Below are 13,304 nucleotides of genomic sequence, written 5' to 3' on the forward strand. Positions count from 1 at the left end.
AATACAATGAAACTGGGGCTTAAACTTGAAGCTTACGTGTTTTACATGATTGTATGCTAACTCTGTCCTTGGATCTGAGAAATCCTGGTTCTGTAACTTAGGTGACCATGTGAAGTTCACATGGTCACAGCACATGAAAAGAAAAGGAGATCTCTTTGCTTCAGCCAAAATAACAACAGCTAACATTTGTATTGTGCATCATGGTCTTCAAAACACTTCAGATCAATTTCCCACTTTATAGCTAAGAATACAGGACGGAGTTTAATTCAATGTCACAGAGACAGTAAAAGGCAAAACTGGGACTCAAACAGATTTTCTGACTTTAAATTATATGTGGTTCTCCATAGTGCCTCTCCCATGTATTTGGCCACATGGATAAAGGAAGGACTGGGCTAAGTTTAGGTGTGGGTGCTCTGTGCACTTGGTGACTTCTGATATTCATCCAACCCTGGGTATCATTGAAGAGCCCGACTTTCTAATTGCTTAGCATACTCACCAACTGACAAAATTAAGGTATACTTGGATCTTGGAGCTGTGGAAAGTCTTTGATTGCGCCCTAACTGGTTTGGCTCAGTGGAGAGAGCGTCAGCCTGCAGACTCAAGGGTCCCAGGTTCGATTCCGGTCAAGGGCATGTACCTTGGTTGCGGGCACATCCCCAGTTGGGAGTGTGCGGGAGGCAGCTGATAAATGTTTCTCTCTCATTGATGTTTCTAATGCTCTATCCCTCTCCCTTCCTCTCTGTAAAAAAATCAATAAAATATATATTAAAAAAAGTCTTTGATTGCGACCTCTTATTGGGTGCTCAGAGTGAGACAGACACAGATGAGGAACTTTCCTTAAGCCCCTCATCTTCTGGTTTTCAAGTAGAAAAATGAGAGTTGATGGTTATAAAAACTTCTGGTTACAGGAAAGAAAACTCTCTCATCAATGCCTGGCTATTGTGCATCCCTGCTGTGCGCAGGAAGGAAAGAGGCAAGCTAGTTTGAAGAACAGCAACTATTTTGCACAATCCTAGGTCAGCTTCTTTCTGCAAGAGGATGCCTATTTCCCCACATCACCTGCAAAAGCACTTGCTAAAACTCTTGCTGGGGCAGAGGGAAAAGTAAGGAGAACGCTAATGCTGGTATTGAGGGGCTCCCACAGTCTCTAAACCTGCTATCTCCCTGGTTAGTTGAACTGGGTGGCGAGCCTACACAGGCCCAAGTGGTAGCTGGCCTCCCTTGGGTTGATCCAGGGCAGGGAGCAGCATTCTGCAGAAGGTCCCTTTTCAGATTGAGAAACCCACATTCTGATCTCTCTTTTGATGATTTTACAAAAATCAAATTGCATGACAGATGCCTAGATAAACCAGAGAAGTCTGCAATCAAAGCAAGTTCTGGGATGGGGCTGATTGTAGATTTTTAATGGCTATTAGCTTGATAATCACACACCAGGAATAGCTTCCAGGTAGACCAAACCCTTGCATAAGTGGGCCCACACCCATACACACCAACACCCAGTAGCAGAATAAAAGGGGACCCTGACAGTCTCCCAATAGCAGACTTGTGTCTCCAGCTTTAAGTCTTCTCAGGAACCTTCAACTTCCCTTGCTGGGCAAAGGCATCATGAGTTGTCAGATCAAGTGCAAATCTCGAAGATCAGGAGGTGGAGGAGGCTTTCGGGGCTTCAGCAGCGGCTCAGCTGTGGTCTCTGGTGGGAGCCGGAGGTCAGGCACCAGCTTCTCCTGCCTGAGCCGTCATGGCGGTGGCGGAGGTGGCTTGGGCGGAGGCGGCTTTGGCAGTCGGAGTCTTGTTGGCCTTGGAGGGACCAAGAGCATCTCCATTAGTGTGGCCAGAGGAGGTGGCAGCTTTGGCTCCGGTGGTGGATTTGGTGGCAGAGGAGGTGGCTTCGGAGGTGGCTTCGGAGGTGGCTTCGGAGGCGGCAGTGGCTTCGGAGGCGGCAGTGGCTTCGGAGGTGGAGGTTTTGGAGGAGGCGGCTTTGGTGGAGGCCGCATGGGAGGTGGTGGTGGCTTTGGAGGTTTTGGGGGTCCTGGAGGTTTTGGGGGCCCTGGAGGATACCCTGGAGGCATCCATGAAGTCTCCATCAACCAGAGCCTCCTGCAACCTCTCAATGTGAAAGTTGACCCGGAGATCCAGAATGTGAAGTCACAGGAGCGGGAGCAGATCAAAACTCTCAACAACAAATTTGCTACCTTCATCGACAAGGTGAGTCATGAGACGCTGGCTCCTTCTGATGCTTAGGATGCCTTACTTCAGGTGCTACCTGAAAAGCAAACCACAGAGATTTGTTTCTGTCAGGGACCATCAGTGTGATCTGACAAGCCTGAGTTATTAGCAATATCCTAATGGGAAAGGTGCTGGCTTCGTGGGCTACCCATCATGCACAACAGTCTGCAGTGAGGAGTTATTTGTGCCCAGGGCTTTATTGTTTTTGCCTAAATAAATAAGATTAATGGAAAATGCTGAAAAATCACTGAAAATGTGATATAGATAAGTAACGAACTGACGGGTGCAGGCCATGGGACAGCAGGTTCTGGAAGGGATTGGTAAGACATCTTCTGAGATTGTCTTTCCTTCCCTAGAAGTTATTACTCTACTGAATTCTGGGAAGCTGAATCTAAAATATCTGCTTGGGGATGAATGAAATTCCTGCCTTTAAGAGAAACATTCTCAGTTTTGTGACCCTTAAAGTCTTTATTGGTGTCACGTTGGAGTGTTATAGGGTTTTCTTCTATCTCAAGGCAGTTGAACCTAAGCATTTACAAGGCTCTTAAACACTAGACTGAGGAGCCCTGCCTTCCTGTGCTCTCACATTCGTCACCCCTAGGAGCAGTGCCAGTGGATGCCTCCTTTTGGGTTTTCCCCAGAATTTATGGGACCTTTGCCTGGAATTAAACTAGAATGGGAGGGAAATGACCTAGAGTCTTGGGAACAGTGGTAAACAAACCGGTGGATGGTGAAGTAGGAAAAGAGTTCTGTGCATAGAGAATGTTCAATGTACTATTAGGTGTCTGTAGAGCTTTCCCGGTGTGGAGGCAGGGACCGTGTAAGCTCTGTCTGGCATGACCCGGCCCCCAGCTCAGGAGGGTGATGCTGTGTAGGCTTCTCTAGGTCCCGAAGGAAGGCAATCCAGAGCTCATGTCCTCTCCTTCTGGCCATGGCAGGTGCGGTTCCTGGAGCAACAGAACCAGGTGTTGCAGACCAAATGGGAGTTGCTGCAGCAAATTAACGTCAGCACCCGTTCCACCAACCTGGACCCCATCTTCCAGGCATACATTGGCCAACTGAAGAAATATGTGGATTCACTCACTGCAGAAAGGACATCACAAAATTCAGAGCTGAACAATATGCAGGATCTCGTTGAGGATTATAAGAAGAGGTAGGTGGCAGAGTAAACACTGCATGGAGATAAATATTGATCTGAGCTACCTGATCATTCACCTAGCAAGCTACTCATCTCCCAGTTGCATTTGTGGTGATAAAGGGGAGAGGCATCAGGATCTTTATCATTTTTTTTTTTTTGTGAGAAAAATATTTAGGGCTTTAGAAATTATCTTTTTTACATGTTTGAGAGTTCATTTATAGGAAAGCATCCTCATTTAGGATATCATAGTTTCAATTTAGACAATTAAAGAGTGCTTAATATGCCAAGAAAATCTTGTATTTTTTGGGGGAATCCACTAGAAAAAGGAAAAGAAAAAAGTGAACGATATAGAATAGTCTAACAGCTATGTTCTTTGGGTCTCAACAGGTATGAGGATGAAATCAATAAGCGCACAGCTGCTGAGAATGATTTTGTGACACTCAAAAAGGTGAGTTAGAGAATGTCATGGCTGGGGTGGGAATGAGGGTGCTTTAGAAGCCTGTGCTCCAGACAGGCTGGAAAACAACTCTGCTTGAAAAGAGAGTAGCCAGGGAAATGGGTGGGCATGTCTATCCCTGGTTCTCTTGGAAACAAAAGTGTTTCTGCAGTTCAAGCTTCTGGAGACAATTTTCAAAGATATGCAATTTGCTAGAGCCTTTCCCATCAGTAACTTACTTAAAACCTATATTGGATCACAAAAGATGCAAGCACAGAGAACACTTAATTCTCTAAAGAGCTGAGGAAGGAATGGGACTTCCCTGCTGAAAGAAGCTGCAGGTGGTGCCCACAAAGGTTAGAAGGCGAAAGTGTGAGTTTTCAGCCTGGTTCCTATAGAGGCTTTGGTATACAGTCCAGAGAAATTCAGGAGAGATTGGAATAGACAGACAGGATGGGAGAGTTTGGGACTATTAAAAGCCACAAAGGTCATTATGTCCCATAGTGTATCAAGCAAGAGAGAGAGAATGGTTGACAAAACTTGGTCCTATCAGAGCTCTGATGGTCTCTGGGTGTGTGTGTGTGTGTGTGTGTGTGTGTGTGTGTGTGTGCAGTGACCATGGGCATGGAGCCGCCAGGAGAGGCACATCATGGACTCCATGCCCAAGAGGTCCCATGGGGACATGGCTCATCTGGAGGTACCTGGGATATTGGAGAGCAGCTAACAGGGACTGGGTGGAGTGAAGTGTTGAGAGAGGGTGGGGCCCATACCCAGAAAGATACAAGGTTAGTGAGTGAGTGGGGGTCATGAGTTTCACCAGAACCCCCTTACCTTTCTTACAGGACGTGGACAATACCTACATGGCCAAGGTGGAGCTGCAGTCCAAAGTAGATGTGCTGAGTCAGGAAATTGAGTTCATGAAAGCCCTCTTTGATGCGGTAAGGAGGCTGCTTCTGGATAGAACCCTACTTCCCCCTCTTCCCACCAAAGGAAAGTCATTCCCAATGGTTGAAAAGGTGGTATAGGTGGGGTTTATAAACTGGCTGACTTCAACTTGCCATCACTCCTCGGCACCAAGAGGCTTCTATAGTGTAGGTCTTGGAGGAGAGAAATTTTCTCTGATGTCACAGGAAATAAGGCTTAGGAAACACTAGGACAACTTCCCCTTACTCCATTCCCCAGCGTTCATCTCCCTTTAGGAAGAGACCTGTCCTGTCCCTATCCTGATGTCTAGTATACTTCGGAGGTCAAATGTAACATATCTCTCTGCTCCCTGCCCAAGTGAACATACATGACTTCTGAAACATGAATTAAAATATAAGGCATTTGCCACCAACCAGCTTCTTTCTGGAGAAACTAAACAAAACTGCATAACTGGTGAAGGCTGTCTAGGAGGCTCAGAAATACAGATTCCTCTCCTACCATTCTCAGGACAACTTTGGCAGGGGCTGAGGAACGGTGGTTATAGCACTTTAACTCCCATGCAGAGTCTGATTACCGGGGAGGGGGTGCTGCCTCACTGGGCAGAGAAGTCATGGCCAGACTTTCCGTGTGTTGCAGGAGCTGAGCCAGACGCACCAGACTATCACCGACACCAATGTCGTTCTGTCCATGGACAACAACCGCAACCTGGACCTGCAGAGTATCATTGCTGAGGTCCAGAGCCAGTATGAGGAGATTGCCTTCAAGAGCAAGGCTGAGGCTGAGGCCCTGTACCAGAGCAAGGCAAGTACTAGGTGCTGAAGGAGAGCCACAGCTTCTTCTACCAGCCAGATACTGTATACGATGGTCAGTGTTTTTATCTAATGGAAATTAGGCATCATTCCCCAGAAAAAGTGTCCACAGTACCCCAAATGCCCCCAATTGGGGTTGGCATGGAGCCCTTCTCGGGGTGTGAGATGGTCCCCAACCTCCCACAAATGCAGCCATAACATCTGGCTTGGTTGACCTTCCCTGTACCAGTATCAGACTTTCCCTGGCTCAAGCCAACCTTCCCCTCAGGTGCAACTGTCTTCCTCTTCCCATACAGTATGAGGAGCTCCAGGTCACTGCTGGGAAACACGGAGACAGCATGAAAGAGATCAAGATGGAGATCAACGAGCTCAATCGCATGATCCAGAGACTGAAAGGGGAGATTGAACATGTGAAGAAGCAGGTGGGGACTGGCCCTGAGGGCTGGTGCAGCTCCACTGGTTGAGTGGGGCTTGGGGAAGGAGGGTGTGTATGTGTGTGCAAGTGTGTGTGTGTGTGTGTGTGTGAGAGAGAGAGAGAGAGAGAGAGAGAGAGAGAGAGAGAGAGAGAGAATCTGAGATGTTCTAATCTAGCATATGCTGATCCCAAATGCCTTGAGTTTAACATAACTTAAAACTTATAAGAATTTTTTAGAGTGGCCTAGGAGACATTTAGAGCAAGGAGTAGTGCAGGGAAATAATTGTGCCCACTTTTTGATTGCTTACACCAGTGAAAGGGAATAATAACAAATAAAGCAAGAGGTTGTTGGACTTGCGTGGATTGTAGCCACAGCTTCCCACTGCGGCACAGCCCTGAGCACAGCCGGCTGCGTGGTGAAGGGCAGGGAAGCAGGGAGTCGGCATAGGGCGGGACATTAGCTTTGGAAGGGATGATGTGGGGCAGAATTTGCTCCATAAATAACAGGATTGGTGAAGCAGTCCACATCAGATGTTTCCATAACAATTTTGGCCCCGTGTTGTGAGGATCAAAGGCCTTCATGGGGAATTCAAAAGGGTACAGTCAAAGGTGACTTGGGAAGATGATGCCCCCGAGACAGCCGCAAGTCTTAGCACAGTTGTTTGTAGTCTGCGTTAACTCTGGGGCAAGTCCACACTGCCTGAGCCAGCGATTCTGGCTTCCCACACCCTGAATACCTCTGTTCCCTCTCTGCAGACTCCATTCTCTAGAGAAACCTTTTCTCCTTCTCTCCTAGTGTAAGAATGTGCAAGACGCCATTGCAGATGCTGAGCAGAGGGGAGAACACGCCACCAAAGATGCCAAGAACAAGCTTCTTGACCTGGAGGAGGCCCTGCAGCAGGCCCGGGAAGAGCTGACCCGGCTGCTGCGTGACTACCAGGAGCTCATGAACACCAAGCTGGCCCTGGATGTGGAGATTGCCACCTACAGGAAGCTGCTGGAGGGCGAGGAATACAGGTGAAAGGCACTGGGAGGGCTGAAGGGACCCTGGCTACCCTTCCCTTCTCTCTTAGAGTCAGGGCTGGAGGCCAAGGCAGGGGAAGCAAGAATGGAGCAGGGTCTTCTGATGGCTGAGAGCTGACATCGAGATGATCCCAAGCAGAGATTCAGGACATAACGCATTATTATACAGTGGTAGATTTATTGATATGGAATGACTAATAAGGCAGAGTAAGCTACTTTAAGCAATAAGTTAATTGTAGTCTTTCCTGAAAGAGAAAGCAAAATGCTGTGAAACCAGGTTAGTCCTAGACATTTTGAAACCTTGCTTTCTGGGTCTGCGGGGTGCATTGTGATCTGGAATAGGGTTGGGACATGCGGACTGGCTGGGGCATGCTCACCCATAGCAAGCGCCAAACCTAATTCTTTGCAGGTTTCTGGAGTCATAAACAGAACCATTTTCTAACCTCCCTAAAGAGAACCTTTCTCTCCAATGTGTTTGGAAAAGTTTGTTAGTGCTATTAGCATCCCCAGTGATTTCATCTGGCTATAAGCAACTGGAGGGGGAAAGCTGCCTGGGCCCCCAGCAAGCCAGTATGACAGAGAGGGAGCTGCTGGCTCGGGCTGTTGCTCTGTGCCTGTCTGTGAGGCCAGGCCTCTTACCCGCAGCTCGCAGAGGCAATGGGAAAGATTCCAGATGCAGCAGAGGAGGGTGGGGCAGAGAGTGGGACTGGGAGTTGAAGCTCTTTCTGAACTGAATATTCACACAGTGCAGCCTCCTTTCAAAATTTCTGGCATGGCTTGGATTTTGAATATCAGACTCCCTAAAATGGATTTTTAAAAATGGGGTGCAAAATTTGCCTTTTGATCATTTTTAATAGAGCAGAAAACTTAGATGGATTGGGATGCCAGGCAGTGTGAAAATGTGGGGCTGGTCCCATCTCTGTGATCTGGCAGCACAGAAGAGGGTGGGCTCTCTAAGGCTCTGGGGGACTGATGCTAGAGGCTCCCTGCACATTTGTAGGTGGCACTTGGGAGCAACATGGATGTAGAACCTAAGTGCTCTGCCCTGAGTTCTTTTCTCTCTCTCTCTCCCTATCAGGATGTCTGGAGACCTCAGCAACAACGTGACTGTGTGTAAGTGGGTCCTGTCCTGTGGGTGGTGTGTTGGGTGGAGGCAGGCTGAGGCAGTCAGAACTTGTTGTGGTAACACCGTCTTTCTCTGCAGCTGTGACAAGCAGCACTGTGTCTTCCAACGTGGCAGCCAAAGCCGGCTATGGAGGCCCTGGTTCTGGAGGTAGAGGATATGGCTCTGGAGGAGGAGGAGGAGGAGGAGGATACAGCTCTGGAAGCGGCAGAGGTGGCGGTGGAGGAGGCTACGGCTCTGGCTCCGGAGGAGGCTATGGCTCTGGCTCCGGAGGAGGATACGGCTCCGGAGGAGGCTCCAGGGGAGGCTCTGGAGGAGGTTACAGCTCCGGAGGAGGCTCCAGAGGAGGCTCTGGAGGAGGTTATGGCTCTGGAGGAGGTTATGGCTCCGGAGGAGGTTATGGCTCCGGAGGAGGCTCTAGAGGAGGCTCAGGAGGGGGATATGGCTCTGGAGGTGGCTCTAAAAAGGGAGGGGGAGGTTCTCAGAAGCATGGCTCTGGTGAAGGTTATGGTTCCAACGTGAGCTTCTCTTTCACATAAAGATGGAGTCCTGCTCTTGATTCTCCCACTCCAGAATGTAGAAGCTTGTCTCTGTACATCTAATTGACAGCAAATCAAATCTTGTCATCCACCTCTGATAGCATTTTGGGGGAAAGGGATGCCCACATAGAATTTTTGAAATATCTCCTCTCCAAATAAATTAGTTGAAGCCAGTGACACCCTCTGTCCCCTGGGGAAGAATCTGCATTGCCTAGGTTTGTGCTTCCAGCCATCCTCCCACTCCCGGGCCCCCCTTGCATTGCCCATTTGGTGGTCCTCCCCACCTCCCACAAGTATTCTGTTGAGGACCCATTTCAAAGCCTGCACCTTTCCCCTGGCAGTGCCCCCAGGGAAATATGTTTCTGTGTATATAGCCTGTTTTGCTGTCTCTGCATCTAAAGTACTGTGGTCTTGGTGTCTGCACAATAAACTTCATTTGCAACTCATAGCATGTGATGTGTGTTTCATGTCAAGCCTTGGCAGAAGTGGGTAGCCAGGAGCTATTACTCATTGCTGTCTGACTTAAGACACCAGAAAATGGAGAGATCTGGAGAGGGTAAGGAAGAGGCTACCTGGGGAGGAACGTGATGCCCCGAGCAGTGTGGCTGGAAGAGGCCAGAAGAGTTTTCCTTCTGGAAGTCTTCAAGGACAGTGATGAAGAAGGCTAGCCCTGGGGTCAGGGGGTGAGTGTGATGTTCTCAAAAAGTATTTTTCAGACTTGGGCACTGTCATATTGCCAGGAAGTTGATAGGGGGATTTGTGGAAAATTCTCTTTTCCAGAAAAAGCCACTCTTCTTAAGCATTTCCCACAGACTGCCCCCCCGCCCCCACCTCACTTTCTGAGGCCCCTTCTCTTCAGGGCAAACCAGCTGACCTCCCAAGGCTCCCATCCAGGCTGTCTGCAGCTATGGGCTTCCAGGGCAGTTTCCTCAGCCTTCATAGGTCACAGGCTATCTATGTGCCTGCAGTCCTATGTCTCTGTGGGGGGCTCTCAACGAGGCTGAAGGGGACTATCTGGGCAAGACTCTGGGACTATCAAGTGGCATCCAAAACTGAGAGACTGCTATTTTCAAGAACATCCCCCTCCCATCAGAGAAGTCCCTCAACACATTCAGCAGATGGTGGGCCCTTCTTTTCTCCCCTGTCCCGCAGCCCTCTGGGAGCCTCTGTCCCTGGGTGTCCCAAGCAAGGCGGCTTCTCCTGTGAGTGTGCAGATGATTTCAGCCCCTTCCCCACAAGGCCTTGCCACCTGTCTAGGACCTCCTTGGGGGCTCAGGAATGGCCGGGAAGGTGGGATGGGCTCTTGGGGTTGGTACTAGACTGGCCAGAGTTGCACAAACGGGAGTTGGTAGCTGAGGTTGGGTTAGATGCAGCAGATGTGGCTTAAAACAACTCAGAAAAAAATACCGAGGGATTCTTTTCTCTTTCATTCTACTCTAGCTTCAAAACCTTGGTGAGGCCTTTGTTGAGTTTGAGAGCCTCTTCCTGTTCTTAGAAATTGTAGAGACAGTTCTGAGAAATGCAGGGGGAGGCATTGACCGACAAGCTTCCCCTGTTGTGTGAGGATGCCGGGCAGGAAGTGCTCTGAAGGCTGCAGGTGGCAAGGTGACAATACACGAAGCTGCCTATTCTAGGGTGATCTGATGCTCAGAGAAGGGCCCTTGGTCAGGTGGAGAGGTCTGGGGAGGTGAAGGCATCGACTGGGAAGAAGTGCGGAGGCCCGGCTGTTATAGGGTGTATATACCATGCAAACATGAACATTACCCTACACAGGGACGAGTCTCCTAGGCATTTAGGGCTGGAAGGGAGCTTTAGCAGTCAATGAATTTGAACCTCTGATTTAGGTCAGAAAACAGGTAAGACCCCAGGTGGGCTCCACCCCTGATTCATGCACTGTTTGGAGGCTTCAGGAATGGTGAGCCCTTTGAAAACTTTCTGAGGGGAAAGAAGGCAAGGCAGGCAAGACGGCAGCTTTTACTCCCAACTACCTGAATTCCTGAGACTGTCAATGGTGTGCGTTTCCTGTGGCTCATAGCTCCTCACTCCTACCACACTGCAACACAACCCTTGTTTTCAGATCTACTCAGACACATGTTACTTTCATGTCAGACCCCAAGCAAAACCAGCCTTGTGGGTTAAACTGGGGATACAGGCCTGAGGCTGGAAAGAGATCTGGCTGTAAGCAGGTCATGGAGTGAGGGGCCAGTTCGAGGAAGAGATTTTCCTTTCCCTCCTAAGAGCCCCAAGAGACTAGTCTGGAATCTGGGTCATGCCCCTCCCTCCAGGACCTCTGCCCATCTTCCTCTCAATCTGGTAATTGAATTGTCAGATCCTGGGCTTAAAAAATAGATGGATGCAAGCAGAAGGGTTTTACAAGCTCTATTTCCATAGGCAACTGGGCTAAATATTTATATTCTGATGATGCTGCAGAATAGTTGGGACACACTCCCTCTCATGGTTCCCTCCCTTTCTCTGCCTGGGAGTCCTAGTGAAAATTCAAATAAGCTTCTTTCCACCCCTTCACCAAACTCTTCCCTGTCAACTTAAATGAGAGTCCTTGGACAACTCACCTCCTCCAGGAAGCCCTGTTGAATGGAGCACTCATGCTTCCTCTACTTGCTGTGAAGTGGGGAAGTTGCACTGGGAGTTGAGAGACTTAAATGCTGACCTTCACCTTGCGGGTGGGGGGAGATTATTGTGTGACATTACACTGATCATTTCTTCTCCCAAGGCTGATTTCTGTACCAGTTAAAGAAGATGGGATGCAGTTGTCTCCATGTTTCCCCCAAGGCTCTGGTGAAAAAAACCCTGTCTGTGCTGTTGGGTGGGCTCATTCATTAAGCCTCCCAGACTGGTGGGGGATTTGGGACACAGTCCGGAGAGAGGCTTAGAGACACAGTGTGTGGATGGGCATGAGCACCTGAAACTCTGTGTTGTTTTCATCCTATTTCATTTTATGTATTTATTTATTTATTATATTTTAAAAATTTGAAGACCCACTTGACTTTATCAAATGATTCTTGAATCGAGCAGCATCCCATTCAGCAAGTAGAAAGGAACCCCTCATCCCATTTCATTTTAGTTCAGTGATTGTCTGAGGGACAATGACTGTGGGCAAGGTACTGCCCTTGGCTATTTTGAGGGTACCAGCACTCACAGGATATTCCATCCCACAGAGAGCTTACACTCCAGTTAGGGGATGGATGAGAAATTTACAAATAACTATTAATATAAGAGCTATTTTGGAAGCAGAAGTGGTGCATTAAGTCACCTGGGGACCTCATTCAAAATTCACATTCCTGGTTTCAACAGACTTAATGCTTTTCCCTTAAGATTGGGAACAGGCAAAAATACTTGTTGTTACTACTTCTATTCAGTATCATACTAGAATTCCCAAACAGTACAATAATGCAAGAAAAAGAAATAAAAACATACAGATTGGAAGGAGGAAATAAAACTGACTTTTTTCATATATGATGTTATTGTTTATGTAAAAGATCTCAAAGATTCTACACAAAAGGTACTAGAACTAACACATGAGCTTAGCAATGTTACAGACTACAAATTAGCAATAAACAGTTGGAAATTAAAATTAATAAGGCAGCATCATTTACGATAGCACCATGAAAGCATGACATACTTAGATATACAGGTAAAAAAATTTGTGTATCATGTGTATGTTCTTGTTTTTTTCAACTGAAAAAACAACAACAATGAAAACAATAAAAAACATCTAAGTAGGTGGAGAGAGACACCATGTTCACGGATTGGAAGACTCATATTGCTAGGATATCAATTCTTCCCAAATTGATCTACTAGTATATGTTTGACAAAATCTCAATCAAAGTCACAGCAAGACTTTTTTTTTGGGTAGAAATTGATAAGATTATTCAAAATGTACACAGGAATGCAAAGTACCTGAACTAACCAAAATAATTTTGAAAAAACTGTTGGAGGACTCAGACTACTTGATTTCAAGACTTATAATAATAATCAGGATAGTACGATGTTGGCCCAGCCAGCATGGCTCTGTTGGTTGAGAACTGTCCTGTGTCTTGAAAGGTTGCTGGTTCAATTCCCAGTCAGGGCACATACAGAAGGCAACAAACATCCTACATAGACCTTTCTCTCTCTCTCTCTCTCTCTCTCTCTCTCTCTCTCTCTCTCTCTCTCTCTCCCTCTCTCTAAGTATGTCCTCAGGTGAAGATTAAAATAAAAGAAAAAGCCCTAGCCGGTTTGGCTTAGTGAGTAGAGCATTGGCCTGTGGACCAAAGAGTACCAGGTTTGGTTCCTGTCAAGGGCTCCTCCCCAGCCCAGGCCCTGGTTGGGGCTCATGCAGGAGGCAACCAATCGATGTGTTTCTCTCACATCAGTGTTTCTCTCTGTCTTCCCCTCTCTCTTCCACTCTCCCTAAAAATCAATGGAAAAATATCCTGGGTGAGGATTAACAAAAAATAAAATAAATAGATAAATAATAAAAGAAAAAGTAAGTATGGTGCTGGTTAAATGATAGATATATGGATTGGTGAAATGGAATAGAGAGTCAGAAATAGACTATACACACTGTAGAAAAAGCAGTAACAGAAATTCTTTATGACCTTGGGTTAGGCACACGAGACATAAGAAAAAAAGATTAAAAAACTAATCTATATCAAGATTAAAGAGAATGAA

General features: G+C 47.4%; 1 protein-coding gene across 1 annotated transcript; it reads left to right on the forward strand.

Annotated features, from left to right (window-relative positions):
* The first annotated feature begins 1,525 nt into the window (after positions 1-1,525).
* Positions 1,526-9,079, forward strand: KRT2 (keratin 2). Its single transcript, XM_036299368.1, has 9 exons — positions 1,526-2,205; positions 3,165-3,379; positions 3,752-3,812; positions 4,643-4,738; positions 5,361-5,525; positions 5,830-5,955; positions 6,745-6,965; positions 8,050-8,084; positions 8,176-9,079. The coding sequence occupies exons 1-9, from the start codon at positions 1,606-1,608 to the stop codon at positions 8,631-8,633; spliced, it is 1,977 nt and encodes a 658-aa protein (XP_036155261.1). The 5' UTR covers positions 1,526-1,605; the 3' UTR covers positions 8,634-9,079.
* Positions 9,080-13,304: the final 4,225 nt, after the last annotated feature.

The sequence above is a fragment of the Myotis myotis genome, unplaced genomic scaffold, assembly GCF_014108235.1.
Source record: "Myotis myotis isolate mMyoMyo1 unplaced genomic scaffold, mMyoMyo1.p scaffold_m19_p_3, whole genome shotgun sequence".
In the NCBI taxonomy this organism is placed as follows: Eukaryota; Metazoa; Chordata; class Mammalia; order Chiroptera; family Vespertilionidae; genus Myotis; species Myotis myotis.

Excerpts from the sequence above, each read along its gene's own strand:
- KRT2 (XM_036299368.1), top strand. The coding sequence starts at position 1,606 with ATGAGTTGTCAGATCAAGTGCAAATCTCGAAGATCAGGAGGTGGAGGA. Across the intron at positions 4,739-5,360 it reads TGAAAGCCCTCTTTGATGCG|GAGCTGAGCCAGACGCACCA; the intron begins GTAAGGAGGCTG and ends CGTGTGTTGCAG. Across the intron at positions 8,085-8,175 it reads CAGCAACAACGTGACTGTGT|CTGTGACAAGCAGCACTGTG; the intron begins GTAAGTGGGTCC and ends CTTTCTCTGCAG.